Genomic DNA, 19,996 nt, shown 5'->3' with positions numbered 1-19,996 from the left:
ATTAATTTATAGTGGGTTGGGTGGGTCTCCTAGACCTAGAAAATAGTTGTTAAAGGCATCCTGTATCTTTATGATTAATAAACTAGGATTTTTATTCATATTTTACTTTGTACAAGCAACAAAATTGACAATGTGCAAACCGAATTGGGTTAATCATTTGTATCACTCGATAACATATTTCAAAGTAACCATCTAGATACATATTGAATCGAACATCCGGTTTATTATGTCAAAGCACAGGGATATCTCTTTTGTATTTCAGATTTGACTTGAATATGTTTAGTGAACATCCACGTTCACAACAAAAATGAACATCCGATCACGTGCAGAAATGAATGTTCAACGTCTCTGAATAAAGATAACCATGTAGTTACTGTCTAAAACGATCAGCTATGTACCGAATGACTATGTAGTATAGCATAAAGTAATATGTAACAAATTTAATAACCTAACTTGTAAATTAAAGAATAACCATGTATAATCATGATGCATTCAGTTCATTGAAATTAATAAACTAAAATGGTTTATTCCGGCAAAAGTAAAATGATTCATTGAAATTAATCAAGTATAGACTCTTGCAACAACTGCATACAAACCTTAAAACTATGTTTTTTATAACATAAACCCACCCTTTTTATCTAATCTTAATAATAAATGAATACCAATCGGAACCTTATATACATGGAGATTAAAAATTAACGCAAGCGCACCCATGTCCAACATATTCTAACTTTTGGTGATGGAGCTTAACAAAGACATGAAGCCACCAACTAGTTGGGGCTCATTCAGGCCAACAGCAACATCGAAGTTTATAACTTGAGATACCTCCGGACAAACCACCTGCTAAACAACATAAAAAATGACAGCAATTAACTTCTTGCATAGTACTATACCAACCAAATAAACCTACAAGGTCGAGATTGATACATACCAAATGTGGTCCTTAAGATATGTGATAACTATTACTTAAAAAATATCACGTATAAAATAAACAAACAAAAGATATATATTATTGGAATTATTCTAATACTCTACATTATCGCAAATATATACGAACATATATACATATATCCAATAATCTTCATTATTTTGTTTTTGTTACTATTAATCACTATTATTTTAATGTTAGGGTTGATGGCTATGAGTGGAATGTATGTTACTAATAGTTACACACATAAAATCTAATATAATAATTAAACGTATTTTAAACAGCTAATTGAATTGTTTCAAAATCAACTACAAGCTTATTTTATTTGAATTAATCCTATCTAAAATGAAAATCTACTTCTTAATATGTTATAATTAAATGTTCTCAAGCTTACACATGTATATTAGACTGTAAAATAATATTCATTAATCGAAGTTGCATATTAATTTCTATAAGGGATCTATGTCTTTTTAGCCACAATTATCGTACAATGATACTTCTAGAATTTTAGTCATACAAAGGTCTTTTGTTTTCCTCTAACTTAATACCTAATGTTTATTTCACTCCTTATACGAAGGTATTATTTATAATTAAACTTGTTAAAATTTTCAAATCCTCTTGATATAATTGGCAATATGAAAAAAAGATTAAATTCAATTTTGATTTTTCTTAATTTGTCGTAAAAATATAAATAAAAAATCTTAAAACGTATATGTTATTTATGACGGTGTGATCCATTGTACTTGTCTTTCTCTTCATTCAACTGTTAATCAAGTTCTTCATAATTTATTCAATGAGATTGCAAAAGATAAGTGGTTGTTTGCTAGTTTAATCAAACTTCACTTCGAAAATTGTTTTGTACAAATAAGTATACAATTTTGCGTATTTCTATATTATTACTATAAATTATTGTGGAACTATTCTAATACATGTATATGTATGTAAGGATATTATGCTTCAATTCTATTGAATGATACAGCTGTCATAAGGAGTGAACAACTTGCACCTCCAAATATCAACTCCATCTGAAGATTGAATGTTGTGAATTTGATTAAGAAAAAGATTGAAAAATTTTTTTCTGGTGTTGTTTTCTGTGCTAACATTCTTGCACTTGCAGCCGAAATATCTTCTAAGATGGTAAAATTTCTATCTAATTTGCATGTGCATCTGAATTGATTATTGTACAGTATTCATTTCTCTTTTAACTATATTTATTTGGTAGTCAAAAAATCCAAGTTGGCAAGTTCTATTAGAAAGAAGGGATCATACAACAGCAAACTTCGACCTGACAACTTCAGATATTCCAGGTCCAACCTCTAACCTCCCTCAACTGATTTCCAAATTTGAGAAGAAGGGTCTCGATTTTAATGATTTAATGGAAGTCTCAGGTCCATCCTTCAACCTTTCTGTTGAATTTTGAAATTTGATTATGGTAATGATCTTGTGACTGTTTTAATTATTTGTTAGTTTATGTTTCTAATATTTTTTTCCACTTCAAGTGCTCATATAATTGGCCAAGGACGGTGTGCACTTTTTTACCTTCCAAACTACACAAATGATGGGTCACTCGAAAAAAATATCGTAAACTTGGACCCGATAACTCATACTGCGTTTGATAATAATTATTATATAAATATCCAACGTGGTAATGCACGATTTAACAGGCCACAATTATCGTGCAATGATACTTCTAGAATTTTAGTCATACAAAGGTCTTTTGTTTTTCTCTAACTTAATACCTAATGTTTATTTCACTCCTTATACGAAGGTATTATTTATAATTAAACTTGTTAAAATTTTCAAATCCTCTTGATATAATTGGCAATATGAAAAAAGATTAAATTCAATTTTGATTTTTCTTAATTTGTCGTAAAAATATAAATAAAAAATCTTAAAACGTATATGTTATTTATGACGGTGTGATCCATTGTACTTGTCATTCTCTTCATTCAACGGTTAATCAAGTTCTTCATAATTTATTCAATGAGATTGCAAAAGATAAGTGATTGTTTGCTAGTTTAATCAAATTTCACTTCGAAAATTATTTTGTATAAATAAGTATACAATTTTGTTTATTTCTATATTATTACTATAAATTATTGTGGAACTATTCTAATACATGTATATGTATGTAAGGATATTATGCTTCAATTCTATTGAATGATACAGCTGTCATAAGGAGTGAACAACTTGCACCTCTAAATATCAACTCCATCTGAAGATTGGATGTTGTGAATTTGATTAAGAAAAAGATTGAAAAAATTTTTCCTGGTGTTGTTTTCTGTGCTAACATTCTTGCACTTGCAGCCGAAATATCTTCTAAGATGGTAAAATTTCTATCTAATTTGCATGTGCATCTGAATTGATTATTGTACAGTATTCATTTCTCTTTTAACTATATTTATTTGGCAGTCAAAAAATCCAAGTTGGCAAGTTCTATTAGGAAGAAGGGATCATACAACATTTCAGATATTCCAGGTCCAACCTCTAATATCCCTCAACTGATTTCCAAATTTGAGAAGAAGGGTCTCAATTTTAATGATTTAATGAAACTCTCAGGTCCATCCTTCAACCTTTCTATTGAATTTTGAAATTTGATTATGCTAATGATCTTGTGACTGTTTTAATTATTTGTTAGTTTATGTTTCTAATATTTTTTTCCACTTCAAGTGTTCATATAATTGGCCAAGGACGGTGTGCACTTTTTTGCCTTCCAAACTACACAAATGATGGGTCACTCGGAAAAAATATCGCAAACTTGGACCCAATAACCCATACTGCGTTTGATAATAATTATTATATAAATATCCAACGTGGTAATACACGATTTAACAGCGATGAAGTGTTGTTTAACACAAAAGGTGCCCCAAGAATTAATGCAGTTAATCTCCTGGCTTCCAATAAGACACTTTTTTTTAAGCCCTTAAAGCGTCAATGATCAAGATGAGTATGATCGAAGTACTTGTTGGTGAATTAGGAATTATAAGCAATCATTGTAAATTTCTTTAATATTTAGAAAAACTAAGTAAATGTAAATAAAAATGCAAAGTGTTAGTTTAACTTTACATAGTGTAATAAGTAAAAATATTATCATATCAATATAATATATTTTTTTAATTTTTTTGTTTTCAAACCAAGCAACATTATCAATTATCAATTTATAATGGGTTGGGTGGGTCTCCTAAACCTAGTAAATAGTTGCTTAAAGCATCCTGTGTCTTCATGATAGTAAACTAGGTTTTTTATTCAGATTTTTCTTAGTACAAATAACAAAGTAAAAAATGTGCAAACCAAATTGGGTTAGTCAAGTGTATCACTCGATAATATATTTGAAAGTAACCATCTAGTTACTTATTGAATCGAACATCCGGTTTATTATGTCTTAGCACAGGGATATCTCTTTCGTATTTCATATATGACTTGAATATGTTAGTGTTGACATCATGATCACTGGTGTTGACACAAGATCCAGTGATTCATTTGGAATGCATGCTATACATAGTATAGGTTCAATTTATCGAAGAATAACCATCCACAAATACTAAGAAAATTAACATCCAATATCATACGAAAACGAATATCCAACGTAACTGTGTAAAAATAACAATGCAAAATAACATTTTAAAACTTGTAAAAAATTTTATAACCACAATAGTCAAATAAAGCATAACCAGCAAGCATCAAATACAACTAAGCACCCAAGTATAACCATCCACGTTCACAATAAAAGCGAACATCCAACGTATTTGAATAAAGATAACCATGAAAGTCACTGTCTAAAACAACCAGCTATGTATCGAATGGCTATATAGTATAGCATAAAGTAATTTGTAACAAATTTAATAACCTAACTTGTAAGATAAAGAATAACCATGCATAATCATGATGCATTCAGTTCATTGAAATTAATAGACTAAAATAGTTTATTCCGGCAAAAGTAAAATGGTTCATTGTAATTAATCAAGTATAGACTCTTGCAACAACTGCATACAAACCTTAAAACTATATATTTATAACATAAACTCACCCTTTTTATCTAATCTTGATAATAAATGAATACCAATCGGAACCCTATATACATGGAGATTAAAAATTAACGCAAGCACACCCATGTCCAACATATTCTAACTTTTGGCAATGGATCTTAACAAAGACATGAAGCCACCAACATGTCGGGGCTCATTCCGGGCAACAGCAGCAGCAAAGTTCATATCTTGAGATGCCTCCAGACGAACCACCTGCTAAACAACACAAAAATGACAACAATTAACTTCTTGTATATTACTATACCAAATAAACATGCAAGGTTGAGATTGATACCTACCAAATATGGTACCTTAAGATATGTGATAACTATTACTTAAAAAAATATCACGTATTTAATAAACAACAACAAAAACAACAACAAAGTCTTGTCCCACTAAGTGGGGTCGCCTATATGAATCAATCGACGCCATTGTGCTCTGTCATGTATCATGTCTACAGAGAGACCGTTTACATGTAGATCTCGTTTGACCACCTCATGGATAGTCTTCTTATGTCTTCCTCTGCCTTTCGCCCTTTGTCCATCTTCCATCTTGTCCACCCTTCTGACTGGATGTTCTATCGGTCTTCTTCTCACATGTCCAAACCACCTGAGACGCGATTCAACCATCTTTTCCACAATGGGTGCTACTCCAACTCTCTCCCTTATATCTTCATTCCTTATTTTATCCAATCGCGTATGACCACTCATCCATCTCAACATCTTCATCTCTACCACACTCAGCTTATGTTCATGCTCCCCTTTAGCCGCCCAACACTCCGTACCATACAGCATAGCCGGTCTTATAGCGGTGCGATAGAATTTACCTTTAAGTTTTAAAGGCACTTTTTTGTCGCATATAAAACCAGATGCACTCCGCCATTTTGACCAACCTGTTTGGATCCTATGATTTACATCCTGTTCAATCTTTCCATTATCCTGTATGATGCACCCAAGATACTTGAAACTTTTAACTTTTTCTAGGATATTTTCTCCAATCTTCACCTCTATATTTGGGTTTTCCCTTCTCAGACTGAACTTACATTCCATATATTTTGTCTTGCTACGGCTTATGCGCAGACCATACACTTCTAAAGCTTCTCTCCAAAACTCCAACTTCTTATTTAGGTCTTCCCTTGACTCTCCCATAAGGACGATATCATTGGCAAAAAGCATGCACCATGGCACAGGCTCTTGGATGTGCTCTGTGAGTACTTCTAGGACTAATGTGAAAAGGTATAGGCTTAAGGATGATCCCTGGTGTAATCCTATACCAATAGAAAATTCTTCCGTCACACCACCTTGAGTCTTCACACTAGTTGTGGCCCCATCATACATGTCTTTAATTGTCCGAATATATGTGATCCTTACTCTCCTCTTTTCTAAAATCTTCCATAAGACCTCCCTTGGTACCCTATCATACGCTTTTTCCAAATCAATAAACACCATATGTAGGTCCCTTTTACTACTACGATACCTCTCCATCATCCTTCTTAATAGGTATATCGCTTCAGTGGTAGATCTTCCTGGCATAAATCCAAATTGATTCTCTGTTACTTGTGTCTCTTTTCTCAACCTCCGTTCTATCACCCTTTCCCATAACTTCATAGTATGACTCATAAGCTTAATCCCTCTATAGTTTCCGCAACTTTGTATATCCCCTTTATTCTTGTAGATAGGTACCAAGGTGCTCTTTCTCCACTCATCAGGTATCTTCTTTGACCTTAAAATCTCATTAAAAAGCTTGGTTAACCAGTTGATGCCTTTTTCTCCAAGACCTTTCCAAACCACAATCGAGATATTATCAGGTCCTACTGTCCTGCCATTTTTCATCTGCTTTAAAGCCTCTTTTACCTCGAAGTCTCGAATCCTTCGATAGTAGTCAAAGTTTTGATCTTCTTCCCTTGTACATAATCGACTACGGCTCGGAAGAGTCTTATGTCCCTCATTAAATAACTCGTAGAAGTAACTCTTCCACCTTTCATTAATCTTCTCCTCTTGAGCCAACACCTTTCCATCCTTATCCTTTATGCACTTAACCTGATCCAAATCTCTCGTTCTTCTTTCCCGACTCTTTGCGATTCTATATATACCTTTTTCTCCTTCTTTCGTGCCCAAAGATTGGTAGAGACCCTCATATGCTCTTGTTTTTGCTTCACTTACAGCCACTTTTGTCTCTTTCTTAGCCGCCTTATATTTTTCCCAATTATCTGCATTGCGGCATAAAGACCACTCTTTAAAGCATTCCCTTTTTATCTTTATCTTTTCTTGTATACTCGCATTCTACCACCAGGACTCCTTGTCTCTTGGTCCTATTCCTTTAGATTCATCAAAACTTTCTTTTACTGTTCTTCTAATAACTTCTGCCATCTCCCTCCACATCTCTTCCGCGCTTCCGTTTCCATCCCACTTTGCCTCTTCTCCTACCCGTCTTAGGAAGTTTCTTTGTTCCTCACCTTTCATCCGCCACCACCTCGTCCTTGGGTTCTTCGTATGTCTTTTCCTCAATTTTTGCTCAACGCGAAAATCCATGATGAGCACCCTATGTTGTGTTGTCAAACTCTCTCCCAGAATAATTTTACAGTTAATGCAAAATTTCTGGTCGACTCTCCTCAACAAGAAGAAGTCAATTTGAGAGCTTGTCATGCCACTCTTATAGGTTATAAGATGTTCGTCTCTCTTTTTAAAACATGTATTTGCGATGAGAAGATCAAAGGTTGAAGAAAAGTCCAAAATAGTTTTACCCTCGGCATTGATCACCCCGAAACCATGGCCTCCGTGAATACTCCCATATCCAGTCATTTCTCTCCCAACATGGCCATTTAAATCTCCTCCTAAGAAAATCTTATCTCCCAAAGGTATGCCTTGAACCAAACTCTCTAGATCCTCCCAAAACCTTATCTTGTGTTGTTCGTCAAAACCTACTTGCGGTGCATAGGCGCTAATCACATGGAAAGCACCTCCCTCCACCACAAGTTTGATAGAGATGATCCGATCTCCCACCCTCTTGACATCCACTACGTCCCTCTTCCACTGCTTATCCATAATTATTCCAACCCCATTCCTATTCTTCACCTTTCCTGTATACCAAAGTTTGAAACCAGAAGTATCTAACTCCCTAGCCTTTGCACCAACCCATTTCGTTTCTTGTAGGCACATAATGTTAATCTTTCTCCTTGTCATGGTGTCTACCACCTCCATGGACTTTCCTGTTAGAGTGCCTATGTTCCATGTCCCAAATCTCAACCTTCTGTCGCTTCGACCTTTACCTTTTACTTTGTGAACTAGCTTATTTACCCTCGTCCGTTCACGAAAACGCGAGAACCCTTGCTCATTTAACACTACATCCGGGCACCGATGCAGCGGCTCTTGCTTTGACACCGTACTCGAGCCATACGACGCGTTGCTTCCGGGCAACGACTTAGCTTTAGCGTAATAATGTCTTTGATTCATGTCATGGGGGTTCGGCTATATTTTTATGTTGGTTGCCGAAGACCTAACACAACCCTCCTCCTTTATCCGGGCTTGGGACCGGCTATGTACCGCAAGTGTAACATAGGCGGAGTTACGTATTTAATAAACAAACAAAAGATATATATTATTGAAATTATTCTAATACTCCGCATTATTGCAAGTATACATACATCAATACATATATCCAATAATCTTCATTATTTTGTTTTTGTTACTATTAATTACTGTTACTTTAATGTTATATGTTGATGGCTAAGAGTGGAATGCATGTTACTAATAATTACACACATAAAAACTAATATAATATTTAAACATATTTTAAATAGCTAATTGAATTGTTTCAAAACCAATTACAAGCTTATTTTATTTGAATTAATCCTATCTAAAATGAAATTCTACTTCTTAATATATTATAATTAAACGTTCTCAAGCTTACACATGTATATTATATTGTAAAATAATATTTATTAAACGAAGTTACATATTAATTTCTATAAGGTATCTATGTCTTTTTAGCCACAATTATTGTACAATGATACTTCTAAAATTTTAGTCACACAAGAGTTTTTTTTTTCCTCTAAGTTAATACTTAATGTTTATTTCACTTTTTATATGAAGGTATTATTTATAATTAAAACTGTTAAAATTTTTAAATTCTCTTCAATTAATTGGCAATATGAAAAAAAGATTAAATTTAATTTTGATTTTTCTTAATTTGTTATAAAAATATAAATAAAAAACCTCAAACTTATATGTTATTTCTGATGGTATGATCCATCGTACTTGTCCTTCTCTTCATTATCAAGTTCTTCGCAATGTCTCCAAAGGGATTGCAAAAGATAAGTGGCTGTTTCTTAGTTTCATCAGACTTTACATCCAAAATTGTTTTGTACAAGTAAGTATAAAATTTTGTTTATTTCTATGTTATTATTATAAATTATTGTAGAACAATTATAATGCATGTATATGTATGTTTGTAGGGATGTGATGCTTCGATTCTATTGAATGATACAGCTGCCATAAGGAGTGACAACTTGCACCTCCAAATATCAACTCCATCCGAATATTGGATGTTGCGAATTTGATTAAGGAAAAGATTGAAAAACTTGTCCTGGTGTTGTTTCCTGTGCTAATATTCTTGCACTTGCAGTCAAAATTTCTTCTAAGGTGATAAAATTTCTTACTAATTTGCATGTGCATCTAAATTGATTATTGTGCAATATTCATTTTTCTTTTAAATATATTTATTTGACAGTCAAACGGTCCAAATTGGCAAGTTCCATTAGGTAGAAGGGATAATACAACAGCAAACTTTGACCCAGCTACTTCGAATATTCCAAGTCCAACCTCCAACCTCTCTCAACTGATTTCCAAATTTGAAAAGAAGGGTCTCCAAGTTAATGATTTAGTGGCACTCTCAGGTCCATCCTTCAACCTTTCTTTAAAATGTTGAAATTTGATTATGATAATGAGCTTGTGACTGTTTCAATTGTTTGTTAGTTTATGTTTCTAATATTTCTTTTTTCACTTCAGGTGCTCATACAATCGGCCAAGGACGGTGTGTACTTTTTTACCAACCAAACTGCACAAATGATGGGCAACTCAGGAAAAATATCACAAACTTGGAACCGATAACTACTACTGCGTTTGATAATAATTATTATATAAATATTCAACATGGTAATGCATGATTTAATAGCGATGAAATGTTGTTCAACAGAAGAGGTTTTCCAACAATTAATGCAGTCAATCTCTTGGCTTCCAATCAAACACTTTTCTTTAAGTCTTTTAAAACTTCAATAATCAAGATGAGTATTATCGAAGTCCTTGTTCATGAACAAAGAATTATATGAAATCATTTTAATTTTCTTAATATTTAGAAAAACTAAGTAAATGTAAATAAAAAAATAAAGTGTTAGTTTAACTTTGCATAGTGTGATAAGAAAAAATATTATCATTTCAATATAATATTTTTTAAATTTGTTTGTTTTCAAACAAAGCAGCATTATCAATTTTCAATTTATAATGGGCTGGGTGAGTCTCCTAAACCTAGTAAGTAGTTGCTTAAGGCATCCTGTGTCTTCATGATTAGTAAACTAGGATTTTTATTCATATTTTTTTGGTACAAACAACAAAGTAGAAATGTGCAAACCAAATTGGGTTAATCAAGTGTATCACTCGATAATATGTTTGAAAGTAACCATCTAGATACATATTGAATCGAACATCCAGTTTATTATGTAATAGCACAGGAATATCTCTTTCGTATTTTAGATTTGACTTGAATATGTTTAGTGAATATCCGATCACGTACAGAAATGAATATCCAACGTATCTGAATAAAGATAACCATGTAGTCACTGTCTAAAATGACCAGCTATGTACCGAATGACTATGTAGTATAGCATAAAGTAATTTGTAACAAATTTAATAACCTAACTTGTAAGATAAAGAATAACCATGTATAATCATGATGCATTCAGTTCATTGAAATTAATAAACTAAAATGGTTTATTCCGGCAAAAGTAAAATGGTTCATTGAAATTAATCAAGTATAGACTCTTGCAACAACTGCATACAAACCTTAAAACTATATATTTATAACATAAACTCACCCTTTTTATCTAATCTTGATAATAAATGAATGCCAATCGGAACCCTATATACATGGAAATTAAAAATTAATGCAAGCGCACCCATGTCCAATATATTCTAACTTTTGGCAATGGACCTTAACAAAGACATGAATCCACCAACTTGTCGGGGCTCATTCCGGTCAACAGCAGCAACAAAGTTCATATCTTGAGATGCCTCCAAACGAACCACCTGCTAAACAACAAAAAAATGACAACAATTAACTTCTTGTATAGTACTATACCAAATAAACATGCAAGGTCGAGATTGATACCTACCAAATATGGTACCTTAAGATATGTAATAACTATTACTTAAAAAAATATCATGTATATAATAAACAAACAAAAGATATATATTATTGGAATTTTTCTAATACTCCGCATTATTGCAAGTATACGCACATCAATACATATATCCAATAATCTTCATTATTTTGTTTTTGTTACTATTAATTACTGTTACTTTAATGTTATGTGTTGATGGCTAAGAGTGGAATGCATGTTACTAATAGTTACACACATAAAAACTAATATAATAATTAAACATATTTTAAACAGCTAATTGAATTGTTTCAGAATTAACTATAAGCTTATTTTATTTGAATTAATCCTATATAAAATGAAATTCTACTTCTTAATATATTATAATTCAACGTTCTCAAGCTTACACCTGTCTATTAGACTGTAAAATAATATTCATTAAACGAAATTGCATATTAATTTCTATAAGGGATCTATGTCTTTTTAGCTACAATTATCATACAATGATAGTTTTAGAATTTTAGTCATACAAAGTTCTTTTGGTTTTCTCTAACTTAACACCTAATGTTTATTTCACTCTTTATACGAAGGTATTACTTATAATTAAACCTGTTAAAATTTTCAAATTCTCTTCAATTGATTGGCAATATGAAAAAAGATTAAATTTAATTTTTATTTTTCTCAATTTGTCGTAAAAATATAAATAAAAAACCTTAAACTTATATGTTATTTATGACGGTGTGATTTATTGTACTTGTCATTCTCTTCATTCAACTATTCATCAAGCTCTTCATAATTTCTCCAACGGAATTGCAAAAGATAAGCGGCTGTTTGCTAGTTTAATCAGACTTCACTTCCAAAATTGTTTTGTACAAATAAGTATACAATTTTGTTTATTTCTATATTATTACTACAAATTATTGTGGAACCATTCTAATGCATGTATATGTATGTATGTAAGGATGTTATGCTTCAATTATATTGAATAATACAGCTGCCATAAGGAGTGAACAACTTGCACCTCTAAATATCAACTCCATCCGAAGATTGGATGTTGTGAATTTGATTAAGAAAAAAATTGAAAAAACTTGTCCTGGGTTGTTTCCTGTGCTAACATTCTTGCACTTGCAGTCGAAATATCTTCTAAGATGGTAAAATTTCTTTCTAATTTGCATGTGCATCTAAATTAATTATTGTACAGTATTCATTTCTCTTTTAACTATATTTATTTGGCAGTCAAAAAGTCTAAGTTGGCAAGTTCCATTAGGGAGAAGGAATCGTACAATAGCAAATTTCGACCTGGCAACTTCGGATATTCCAGGTCGAACCTCCAACCTCCCTCAACTGATTTCCAAATTTGAGAAGGAGGGTCTCGATGTTAATGATTTAGTAGCACTCTTAGGTCCATCCTTCAACCTTTCTTTTAAATTTTGAAATTTGATTATGGTAATGAGCTTGTGACTGGTTTAATTGTTTGTTAGTTGATGTTTCTAATATTTTTTCTCCACTTCAGATGCTCATACAATCTGCCAAGGACAGTGTGCCCTTTTTCGTCTTCCAAACTGCACAAATGATGGGTCACCTGGAAAAATATCACAAACTTGGACCCGATAACCTCTATTGTGTTTGATAATAGTTATATATATATATATATATATATATATATATATATATATATATTTAACGTGATAATGCACGATTTAACAGCCATAAAGTGTTGTTCAACACAAGAGGTGTCCCAACAATTAATGCAATCAATCTCTTGCCTTCCAATCAGACACTTTCTTTAAGACTTTTAAAGCGTCAATGATCAAGATGAGTATTATCGAAATCCTTGTTCATGAACAAAGAATTATAAGAAATCATTGTAATTTTCTTAATATTTAAAAAAACTAAGTAAATGTAAATAAAAATACAAAGTGTTAGTTTAGCTTTGCATAGTGTAATAAGAAAAAATATTATCATATCAATATAATATTTTTTTTAATTTGTTTTTGTTTTCAATCAAAGCAGCATTATCATTTATCAATTAATAGTGGGTTGGGAGGATCTCCTAGACATAGTAAATAGTTGCTTAAGGCATCCTGTGTCTTCATGATTAGTAAACTAGATTTTTTATTCATATTTTTATTGGTACAAACAATAAAGTAGAAAATGTACAAACCAAATTAGGTTAATCAAGTGTATCACTCGATAATATGTTTAAATAATTGTTGGAGTTCGATCTCACAGAATTATGTTGTGATCGTCATCTGATTCAATAATGTTCTCGCTCTTTCATGGTTGAGGTAGTTGACTTGTTTTTTCTAAGAGACATATTCAATCTTGTGTACTGTTTGCTACAGCGGTTAATTCCTAATTTTTGGAGGATGTATGCATTTGAGGTGAATCCGAAGCACCTGCCGCCTAGTGATAATCGATAGTTTGCATTCTGTACCACCAGATGATGAACAGGATAAACTTGATGCATATGTGGAAACATAATATATTCCCTTTCCTGATAGACAGTTATAATAGCTAATTCTATAGTACATTATTCTACTATATCGTTCCTTGATTTTCAGGGGAGACTGTTTGAGGACATGGAGAGAGTTGCAATTCCCGCATATGTCCGGACTACAGACGGCCCATCTCGTTCTTACGCCCTTATTCCAAAGCAGCCAAATAAGTGAGATGAAATTACAACTCAGTTTTGTGGGGTTTTTTTTTTTGTCATGCGGCATACCCTATGTAAAATTCTTGTCATCCCAATTGCATAAGTGTTTCATTTGCCTGTAGCTCTTATTGTGGCATCTATGTTATTAAGTTCATGGAAAGTTGGACCGAAGGCCGTGCTTTAATGAATGGAACGAGGTGACTTTAATAAATTTTTGGGCATATATCACGCATAAATTTGAATATATATCACTGTAACGGTTCTTACTCCTAACTCGTCTAGTAAATGTATATACAGGATATACTCATATCATACAGGATAGAGTTGATGTTAGACATTGTCTGTGGGCCACAAAATAAATTGGTTGATCAGGTTCTTTCATTATTGAATGACAAAGTTGAACCTATACGGCGCAATCAACCACAGAACAAGTGAAAGGAAGTTAGATCACCATTCATTGCACCTAGCACGAGGACGTTGATAGAACATGCGAAAGGATTACTAAATGGGAGGATAATCAAAGAGAGGAAAAAGTAGCGTAGTTAGGTTTAACTATTGTGAATTTAATTACCTTAAGTTATTTAGCTTACTTACTGCTTAGAGTCTTGGAGATTTATTTATGATACATTTGGAGGACTTGTTTCCAGCAGAAACTTATTTTTTTAAAAACTTCTGTGAATCTTGCGGTGTACAATTGTTCAGGCATGACACACCTACGAGTGACTCAAAATGACCATCTATTTTGTTTATGAAAGTAACCATCTAGATTCATATTGAACTGAACATCCGATTTATTATGTCTTAGCACAGGTATATCTCTTTTGTATTTCAGATTTGACTTGAATATGTTAAGTGTTGACATCATGATCACTATTGTTGACACAAGATCCAATGATTCATTTGGAATGCATGCTACACGTAGTATAGGTTCAATTACCCGAAGAATAACCATCCACGAATATTGAGAAAATGAACGTCCAATATCATACAAAAACGAACATCCAACGTAACTATGTAAAAATAACAATGTAATTACTTTCTAAAATGACCAGCTACATACCAAATGACCATGTAAAATAATATTTTGAAACTTGTAACAAATTTGATAACCATGATAGTCAGATAAAGCATAATCAGCAAGCATCAAATACAACAGCACCGAAGTTTATATCTTGAGATGCCTCCGGATGAACCACCTGCTAAACAACACAAAAAATGATAACAATTAACTTCTTGCATAGTACTATACCAAAAAAACGTGCAAGGTCGAGATTGATACAAACATGTACCAAGGAGGCATTCTTATTTTTGCTCTAAGCAGATTTCTTGAAGGACTACTCCAGGGCAGCACCGAGCCTCTTACTCTTTGGCCGGCCCTTTGTGGTGACCTTCGATGGGACTTGGATGTCGACTACACTGACAACGTTCGAACCCTGTGAGCCAATGCTGGTGTGGGTGTCCACCATGCTCTCGAACCTCTTCTTGGCATGGTGTGCGGTCAGCTTGGCCCTTGTTTCTTCCAGAGCAGCATGCAGCAATGCTGTTTTGTCGTCGTCATTGACGAACTCTTGAGCAATGTTGTAAAAGTGTGCACATGATCCCCTGAATTCAGTATGACTCTCATCCGACTGACTGAAGTCGTGACTACTCTTGACATAAGTATGCTTGCGCTTTATGTTCTTGCACCATCGAGGGAGAACATAATAGGTAGGTACTTTATACACTTTATACGAATGAAAAACTGCAAGATAGTGACAGCACAACACACCTGAACTCTCAAAAAGATTGTATTCACAACGAACCTCCTGTGTGGAACTATCAAAGTGGATGTCGTATAGAACGCAAAGAATAGTATCGTTGACTAATTTTTTGTCTTCCACCTTCATGCATACAGATGGCCCCTCTTCAGCAACTACAGAGACTCTACAATCAGCCTTCTTCACAAACTCAATTTGCACATCCCTAAACATGCTGGTAGTGTACTCCTGCTAAAATTGTCTCTCTATAGGCGAGCTCGTTGCACAAGGGATAACCCATCTCGAGTCTGCTGCATCATCCTCTAAATTTCTCTGCTCCTTGATTCCAAGCACATTGTTATATTCATGAACAAATTAGACCAAGCTAGTCCTGCTGTATAAGAATCCACCGTAGAATGCGTGCATGCTCTCACTCCTTTGCGTACTCCTCATGGCAGCCCAAAATTTACCTTTGAAGAATATGGGGACCCACATACATCGGTCATCATAAAGATCTATAGAAAAAAAATCGTTCTTAGCATAGAAACCTTAAACTGAACTTATTACTACAAAATAGATAAAGTCAGCTACTAAATAATTGTCAATTAAAGTGCGTAAAGTAATTGTACACTAACGGACCTGACAGTCATGTGTTGTTATGTAAGTTGTACTCAGCTACAAATTCAGACCAGTTATCCTCAAATAACTCCACCGTCTGAGAGTTCCACACAATGTCATTGAGGTTAACATACAACTCTCTGTACCGGCGATAACATCCAAGCTTTAGCGGTAACTTCTTTATAATGTGTCAAATGCACCAACGGTGGCGAGTATCGGGTAACACCTTTCTAATTGAACCGCACATGGATCTGCATTGATCGGTGATGATCCCCTGTGGAGCAATTCCCATGCACTTCACCCATTGGCTGAAAACCCACTCATAACTTGGGATTTCCTAATTCTCCAGCAGAGCACAACCGAGGAGGGTCGACTTACCATGGAGGTTGACACCGACAAACAACGCAAATGGTAATCCATGCCTACACGCAAAAACAACCACATATAAGAAATCCCAGTCACGACCGTAAAAATAAAAAGAATAGAAAAAAATACCAACATAACTACGTCATACCTGTTTGTACTGTACGCGCTATCAAATAACACGACGTCTCTATAATATTCATACGACGCCCTGCACCTTGCGTCCACCCATATGACACTCCTAAATTTACACTCCTCGTCCAAATTCACCACGTAGAAGAAGTTTGGATTGATGTCCTTCATTCTCATGAAGTAGTTCATCATCTCCCTAACATCCGCATTCACGTTGCTAGTTTGAAGTCTTGTTGTAATATAGTTTCTTAAATTCTTTTCTGAGAATCCCAAGTTCGACAGGCCCCCAACCTTAGTTGCTAAAGCTAGGAATGTCTTGTTTGGTCAAATCTCAGCCTCATCATTATCCTCGATCACGCACTTCGCATGCATGGTCAGCTCCCTATACTCATGGTAGTGCACCGCCTTTTTCGCTAAACATGGGTGCGAGTGCCTCAACTCAACCTTGAAGAAAACCGACTCTTGCTTCTCCTTATCAAACTTCACATATATCCTTGCCTTGCACCCGGCGGCTAAAATCGTGTTCTTTCGCATTGGTGCTTTGACACGAGACCTGCGGAACCCGTTCCGATTACCGTGAATAGCTTGGTTAACGGGTTCCTTTGTGATCTTGTCACATGTTGTCGTCCTTATCTTAGTTGCAAAACCTACTTTCTTTGCGTAGGTAACATAGAATTCATGAGCCAATTGCAACTGCGTAAACCGCATTCCAACTCTTGGTATTTTGTCTTCCTGAAGGCAACTGTGATCCGGTAACTACGTTTCAGATAAAAAAAATCAATGTCATTAATTATCAAATCAAACATGCGGATCATGACTACACAAAATTAAACTAGAGTCCAAACCTCGTAACCAAGATCCATCTCTTCACTTTCAACCTCAGTAACATCCGACAGTTGCATGGCCTAAAATTCCAAAATAAACGCAGAAATGCAAAAAAAAAAAGATAAAAATCCTAAGTAAATATCATGCATATAAAACCTCACTAACCAACACAAAAAATACAATAAAAAATAGAAATAAAGTCAATCATCGTACCCATTTTAACTTAGAAACAAATGAATGAAAATGACAATGATGATAATTGAATTAATTATTTCATTTTACCTATTATATAAGTATTGTAACTACTATCTATTCTTTTTCACAATGACATTGTACATCACATAGCTAAATATGCAGTAGATACAACTACCATAATACCATACGCATAGTTCAGTCCTTGGTTTTAGAGCCAATGGTGACTAGAGTTACTTTTTTTATTCATTCAATGTCCATCATGTATAATTATATACATATATTCTAATCTAAATATGCAGGAAGCAGATTAAGTATCCCATCAGTTGATAACTCTTGCCTTTTTAATTTTCATTTTCAAATATATTTTTCATAATAATAATAATATATTAGCTGTAACTCAAATTCAATATACATCACTACTAAGGTTACACGGGACCTATGAGCATCATGCACAGGAACATGGGTGATTACTTATTGAGTAGCAAGGTCTCCAAATGTAGTCAACTCTCATGCTTATACATGCAATTTAAATTTGGTTATATAACTTCATATATTCATAAAAGATAGTCCAAAAAAGACCTAGTTTCATCCGGTGACAAATCAATATGCCATGATTATTTAATTTATGTAAATTCCCCATACATATAAGCATACCATCAATATAAAATCATCACAAATTTGGTTGAATCAAGAATGTTTATGATGCATCTGGGTAAGCATTAAACATAAAATTAAACACGCCACTTGCATTGAGTATAAACATCTAAATCATTTGAAAAATAACCATCTATTATCAATGTTTTGAACGTAAGTTGCTCACTTTATTCGATTGCTCACCCTCGATGACGGAATGGTTGGCTACGTTTTCATGTGGATTTGATAAATTCTCATTATCGCTGGAAGATGGAACACAATCCAGCAATTCAACCACATTGCACTCCATTAAGAAACTTCGGCGGGGTGACAGGCGTGAAAGAGGAAGCACACTTGACACCCATTTATCTTGCGATGTCGACATCGAGAAGAAGGCACACACCGCTGTGCACTGTCCTTGCTGGACGTCCAGGTTGCTGCGGTGCCGCGAAGTTCGACCCACACGATAAGAATGTGGTGCTGGACGGTGGTCTATGCGGACGACGGCATCAGTCAAAACAGAGTCGGCGCTATGTCGGACGGCGGGTGGTGACCGTCGCGGCGATGCACCGGCGAGATTTGAGGAGAAACGGAGAGAAGGAGGTCACACCGTATTGAGAGAGGGAGATCGTTTTTTTTATTCTATAATTGACAGTAATCCTAGTTTGTTTCAAATTTCAAATTAGAAACTATTCAAAATTAATTAATTGTCCATAATTTAATTTTAATTTCAATTTAACCCCATTGTACACATTGTACAATGCATATATTGGCTCCTTATACTTTCTCGAAAAATAAGACCTATGAAAAAATCAAGCAAATCCAAAATTACTCTTGCTTTATAAGAAATATTAGAAATATAATCATTCATGTTTTCTTTTCCTATCGGATTAAGAGAAAAGTAATTTCATGTCAAACTTCACTTATTTGCAATTATTATACATGAGTTAATTGCTTATATAATATTTTGGTAGATAATAAATAATAAATAGATTTGTTCACTTGGAATATTATTTGTAAATATCCTCCCCTCTCTTTATTGTTGTCATTACCATTACTACCATCATCATTATATTCTCATTGACTTGACTCTCAATTTCTGGCTCAACTCCTGTTCAATGCCTTTGTTTTTTAGCGTCCGTTATTCTGTACTGTCTCTTTCCTTTACGTGTTCTACGTACCTGGCTCATAGAAAATTGTGAACAAGTTAAAATCATTATAGACAAATGAAAAAAATAATAAATTATTATGTATTGTTTAGTGAGATGAAGGAGAAAATAAGACCTATAGAAATATTAAACAAATCCAAAAGAAGCTCTTTACTTAAGGAGAAGTGTTAGAGATACAATTATTCATGTTCCGTTTTTTTATCGGATTTATCTTTTGGAAAAAGAAACTTCATGTCAAACTTCACTTATTTGCAATTGTTATACATAAGTTTATTGTTTATATAACATTTTGATAGAAAATATATAATAAATAGATTTATTCTTTTGGAATATTTTTTGTAAATAT

The 19,996-nt window shown here is 33.7% G+C and overlaps 1 protein-coding gene across 1 annotated transcript; it reads right to left on the bottom strand.

Annotated features, from left to right (window-relative positions):
* Positions 1–15,313: 15,313 nt before the first annotated feature.
* Positions 15,314–15,949, bottom strand: LOC130974586 (protein FAR1-RELATED SEQUENCE 9-like). Its single transcript, XM_057899456.1, has one exon. It carries the CDS (start codon positions 15,947–15,949, stop codon positions 15,314–15,316), a length of 636 nt encoding a protein of 211 aa, XP_057755439.1.
* Positions 15,950–19,996: the final 4,047 nt, after the last annotated feature.

The sequence above is a fragment of the Arachis stenosperma genome, chromosome 4, assembly GCF_014773155.1.
Source record: "Arachis stenosperma cultivar V10309 chromosome 4, arast.V10309.gnm1.PFL2, whole genome shotgun sequence".
In the NCBI taxonomy this organism is placed as follows: domain Eukaryota; kingdom Viridiplantae; phylum Streptophyta; class Magnoliopsida; order Fabales; family Fabaceae; genus Arachis; species Arachis stenosperma.
The sequence above is the reverse complement of the archived record's forward strand: the minus strand, read 5'-3'. Positions and strand labels throughout refer to the sequence as shown.

What these genes read in the sequence shown, in the direction of transcription:
- LOC130974586 (XM_057899456.1), bottom strand. Translation starts at nt 15,949, where the DNA reads ATGTTTAGGGATGTGCAAATTGAGTTTGTGAAGAAGGCTGATTGTAGA.